Source organism: Bison bison, unplaced genomic scaffold (genome assembly GCF_000754665.1).
Source record: "Bison bison bison isolate TAMUID 2011002044 unplaced genomic scaffold, Bison_UMD1.0 scf7180017864185, whole genome shotgun sequence".
Lineage (NCBI taxonomy): Eukaryota > Metazoa > Chordata > Mammalia > Artiodactyla > Bovidae > Bison > Bison bison.
Window position 1 is genome coordinate 1,166,703 of NW_011494757.1, and position 5,398 is coordinate 1,172,100.

The 5,398-nt window shown below is 61.3% G+C and overlaps 1 protein-coding gene across 1 annotated transcript in view; it reads left to right on the forward strand.

Annotated features, from left to right (window-relative positions):
- LOC104991336 (beta-galactosidase-1-like protein 2) overlaps positions 1-5,398 on the forward strand; it is a 14,843-nt gene that overhangs the window by 2,597 nt on the left and 6,848 nt on the right. The window contains exons 3-4 of the mRNA XM_010843750.1: positions 2,712-2,782; positions 4,609-4,693. Of these exons, the coding sequence (XP_010842052.1) occupies positions 2,712-2,782; positions 4,609-4,693 (156 nt within the window). The remainder of the gene's footprint in view (positions 1-2,711; positions 2,783-4,608; positions 4,694-5,398) is intronic.

The window sequence follows — 5,398 nt, forward strand, 5'->3', positions numbered from 1 at the left end:
CCTCCACCGTGGGCCCTGCCCCTACCACGGACCCCACCCACGGCACCGCCTCTCTACCGTGGCCCCCTCCCCTCCACGACGGGGCTCCCCTCCACCACGGCCCCATCCCTGGCCCGTACCTGCTGCCTAGAATGATTTTTTTCAGTTAGTTAAATGAGATTAAAGCAAGACTTTCACCAGGTGAAAGAAATCTTGGAAATGCTCATGAACTGAGAGGCTAGCCTTGAGGTTTATACAGAAGCACGCATGAATAGGCAGTGAGCGGGAACCTGTGTGCAGCACAGAGCTCAGCTGGGTGCTTGGTGAAGACCCAGGGATGGGTAGGGGGCCGCGGGAGGGAGGCCCAGAGGGAGGGGCATGTGTATACCTACAGCTGATCCACGCTGTTGTGCAGCAGACACCAGCAACATTGTGGAGCGGTTATCCCCCAACAAAAACTCAAAACAAAACAACGAAAGAAACACGCGGTGCAGCCTCCGCGGCCCTCGCCCCGAGGTGCCCACTTTGAGCTGTTTACCTTTCACTTTGGCTCTGCCTCCGTGATTCTAAACAACCTGCACAGAGAGCCCTGTAGTGTGCACGTCAAGTCCTCTCTCCTGCCGCCCTGGCCCCGCAGCTTTGCCGGGTGCAGCCGTCCCCCCACCACTGTCCTGATGGGCACGATGCTTGGGGCCTGAGTAAAGGTCCTTACACGGGCCGGGCAGCCCATCGTTGTTCTGGACGGTGTTCATGGCCAGCTCGCTTCCAGTGTAACCACCCATTGGTTTTCCTTTTCTTTCAAAGTTTTTTCTGTCCCTCCTCTTCTCTGTGTCTCTTACACACTTGACCAGCAGCTTCGAGCTCCCATCAGGGTGTTCTAAGACGCCTGTGCCTGTCGGAACCTGATCTAGTCCGATGCCCTCACTGTGTCCCTGGCCCGATGGTGGCCCAGGTCCCCTGGAGTCCGGGTCTGGGGACTTTGAAGTGTCGTCCGTCATTTTCTCCACGTGCTGCTGTGACTCAGGCCCTGTGCCTTTGCGGAGCCCGCCTTCCTTGGCTCTCTGTCGGCTGTCGGCTGGACAGAGCAGTCCTGGAGGCTGCTGCTCCCTGCTGTGCAGTCCCGCCTCTTCTCTGGTTCCGTCCTCTGTGGGTCCAAGGCACGTGTTCACCCTCTGCACCGTGTGGCTCTCCAGCTGCCTGTTTTCTCCTTTTCCTTCTACTTTCTGGGCAATTTCCTCAACCACCTTCTCCCCATTCTTGTGTTTCCTGCACCACGTTTTCTTGAATGTATTTCTTTTCTGATGGCCTGCTTGCCAGTGGCTGTGACTAGTGCCCTTCCCTGTGGGGTGACTGGACTGAGGTGGCTGTTCCAATCAGGGGAATCAGGTGTGGGTGTTGGGGGTGACTTTCACAGAATTAAGTGACTCTGGAGGGAACCTTTGGGCTGACACGATGAGAATCTGGGGGCAGGAAGGTGCAGGAGCCATCTTCTGGGCTTCCTCTTCTGCAAGTGCTCGGACCTCTGGGGCTTGGCTTTCTTAGGGGGCCAGGCATGGGGTGAGGGGAGAGGTGGCTGGAGGGGGCCACTGGGCTGTGGTGGGTCATCACCTCTGCTCTCACAGGCTGGTTACGACCCCCCTGCCCCTTTCCTGGCTCCCCAGGTTTCCCTGTACCATGCCCTCTGCGAGTCTCTGGCCGCCCCGCCCCTCCTCACCCTCCTTCCTATTCTCTGGCTCTGGAGGGGGTGGGATGGAGAAGGTGCAGGGCTCCCTCGGCTGGTTTGACCTGTGGCTCCCAGGTTTCTGCTGGGCCGGTTCAGACTGGCCCCCTGTCAGTGTGGCTCTTCGTGTTAGGTGAGGAGATTCCGGATGTGGGGTCTTCTCCATAGCAAGTGGGCCTCCCGGGGTCCCAGCTGATGTTTGGCTTTTTAAATACTTAATTAATTTTTTATTAGAGTTAAGTTGCTCTCCAGTGTTGTCAAGATCTCTTTTTCGGTTTTTGTTAACTCACCACGTGGCCCCTGGGACCTTCCTTCCCCGACCAGGGATGGAAACTGTGCCTCTGCAGGAGACGCACAGTCTGACCCACCAGATCTCCAGGGAAGCCCCGTGATCAGGGCTCACGTTCCACAGGAGACCACCCAATGAGCATCCATCTTCCTGGGCACAGCAGAGCTCAGGCCAGGGCACGTGGGCCCCTCTGTCCAGGGACAGGAAGCAGGCAAGAGCCTCGGAGCCAAAGTCTGCCTGAGGGTTGGCCGCGTCCATGCCCCTGGGTCAAACAGGACACATTGTTCTCGGTGTGCTTTTCCCTGGTGGGAAGCCGTGGGGACTATTGCTGGGGATGGGACAGAACACTAGCCCTCCTCTAAGGCGTAAAAGGGGAGTCTTCTTAGATGGTCACCCAGTGCTGGAGGCTGGGGGTGCAAAGTGAACGTCAGACTGCGGGCTCCTGCGAAGGAGGAGTTAAAGGAAGTGCACGCTCAGGTTGTGAAAATTATGTAAGTCAAACACAGCTGCTTAGTGAGCAGATCTCTGTAAGGTCTGTGCTGAGTGGTGGAATTTCCAAGATGAACCAGCCAAGTCTCCTGGCGACAGAGGAACTAAACTCTTGGTCGGCGGTTGGAGACGGTGTCAGGGTCAGTCTACTTGCTGGTGAGCTGAGGACGTCAGGGGCGTTCAGCCCTCCAGGCGAGGGGTGATCGCTGTCCCCTGTGTCCTTCCTGCCCGCAGTGCTGGCCACCATCAACCTCCAGTCACAGTCGGAGCTGCAGCTGTTCACCACCATCCTGCTGGGCGCACAGGTGCGTGCGCGCTGAGCCTGGGTCAGTGTCAGGGGCTTCAGTGGGCGGGGGGACCACGGGGCTCGGCCTTCAGCTCTGCCCCCTTCCCCATGCACGGCCCACCCCGCCCCATGCTGCCTGCCCCTGGGGAGGGGAGCCTGGTGCCAGAAGGTGTGTGGAGGTGAGTTCCTGCCTCTTGATGAGAAAGGGGGCCTTTCTGAAGGCCTGGAACTTGAGAGCTCCATGGACTCAGTGAGCCCCCAACGTGCTCCGTGTGGGGAAGGTGCTTCACTGCCTGGGTCTGGCCTTGACCCGCTGGGACTCTCGGGGCCCAGAAAGGCTGTTGTCTGTTGTCTTCAGCTGGCTGGGGGCACGGCCTATCAGGCTGGCGTGGAGTGGCCCTCACGGACGATGAGGCTTCAAGGCCGCCCTCCCCTGGCGGGTGGGCGGGTGTCCTCTCTGAGACCCTCGCCTGGAGGGGTTAGGGTGCTGGAGGGCTTGCCCCTGACCCAGCACAGATGCTGTGGGGTGCTGGGGCACCCCCATCCCAGCTGCTGCTGTCGGAAGGCAGGGGTGAGGTCCAGAGGCTCATCCACAGGAGCCCTGGGCAGTGGGAGGTCCCCAGGGCTGGCCCCGCCCCACGCTTGGAGGGATGGGCAGGGAGGAGGCAGGATGGCGGGAGGGAGGGAGGGGCGCAGGTGGGCACCAGCCCCGTCCGCCCTCCCTCCCACACCCTGTGCCATGCCTGCTGGCAGGGTTCTGAGGCCACAGGGCCTCTGCCCTCAGGGACACTGAGACCCACTTGGGAAGAGCCCTGCGAGGTATACAGTCGCCCTCAAGGTCGTCTAGGAAAAGACGGTGCTGTGACCCTCAGCTTCTCCTCCTTCTTCTGGGAAGTGGAGGTTGTGCTGGAACTGACTCGTAGGGCCGCTGGAGGATCAAGTGGGTGATGTTTGGGGAGCACCCAGGACAGCTGTGCTCCCCATGGGCACCATGGAGTTGCACTTGGAGAGGTGGCTCAGGGCCGGCCAGCCTGCCCACTGCACCCGCCGCCAGCACCAGTGGCTTCTTGCCCGCTGCTCAGCTGCATGTTTTCCTCCAGAAAGGGGCCGTGGACCCATCCCGGTTCAGGTCAGAGGCCCCGTCTGGTGCTCAGGGGTTTCACACGCACCCCGCCAGCCCTAGTCTGTGCCCAGTGACCGGAGGGTGGATGTGGGCATCTCCAGGCGCCTCCCAGGGCTGGGCCGTGTGTGCTGACAGCTCCAGCTGCCTTGTCTCGTGTGACTGTCCCAGTAGCCCTGTCACTGGCCGCTGTGCGTCTGTTCTCCAGTTCAGGACACAGATTCCAGGACAGAGGCCCCCGGCAATCAGGTCAGGGCACGCAGCACAGTTGGTGCTGAGCCAGCCCCAAGCCACAGTGACTTGGGCTGTCGGCCGAAGTCCAGCCCTGGCCCTCAGCCTGGAGCTCCTCCCCGCAGGGGAGACTGCTGACCTGTGTGACTAGCGACCCTCGTTAGTGACCCAAATGTGGTACGAGTGTCCCCTTGGGAGGGGGGCAGCCTGGAGGAAGCTGAGCCCATGGCTTTCCCGTGGCGCGGTCAGGACCATCTCAGTGGACCATGATTCTGCGGTCCCCAGATGGAACGGGGGTGCATGTGCACCGGGGACCCTGACCGCCAGGCCGCCAGCTGCAGGAGCGCCCCCTGTGGGAGGGAGGAAGGTGCGTGGGGCCGGGAGCTGGGGCGGTGTTGGTGCAGCCCCTGGGCAGCTCCCTCGAAGGTCAGCATGTGGCTGAGGAAGGGCTGGGCGGGCGGAGGTGCCAGCTAACTACTCCCTTTGGTGCACAGGGTAGTCAGCCCAAGATGGTGATGGAGTACTGGACGGGCTGGTTTGACTCGTGGGGTGGCCCCCACTACATCCTGGACTCCTCAGGTGGGTGCTCGGCGGACCCCGTGCAGCCTGTGCTGGCCTCTGACGCAGGACTGAGCTCCAGAGGAGCTGCCGATGGTGTGAACTGGCTGCCGTGTGGCACTCTGGGCATCTGTGCGCACAGGCAGCTCCTGAGAACGTCCAGAGTCCTCTGTCTCGACAGGGGAAGGAGCAGTCAGACACCCCTCTGGGGTCTTTGTAATAGTTCTGGAGTAGTGATGAATGACCGTCACTGGCATCCAGCCGACACAGGACGTGTGTAAAAAGGAGATAAAAACCCAGAGTCCAGAACAGACGTGTCCATGTGTGTAGTGCAGGCGTTCTCTGTCTGTACTCTGCGTGCACGTGCAGGTGTGGGTGTGGGCAGGTGTGAGTGTGGCCGGGTGTGAGTGGGTGTGAGCGGATGTGGGTGTGGACGGGTGTGAGTGGGTGTGGGCGGGTGGAGGTGTGGGCAGGTGTGGGTATGAGCGGATGTGAGTGGGAGTAGGCAGGTGTGGGCGAGTGTGGGCAGGTGTGGGTGTGGGTGACTGTGAGCGGGTGTGGGCAGGTGTGGGCGAGTGTGGGCAGGTGGAGGTGTGGACGAGTGTGGGCAGGTGCGGGTGTGAGTGGGTGTGAGCAGGTGTGGGCAGGTGTGGGTGAGTGTGGGCGAGTGTGGGCAGGTGGACGTGTGGGCAGGTGCGGGCAGATGTGAGAGGCCCAGAAGCCCGG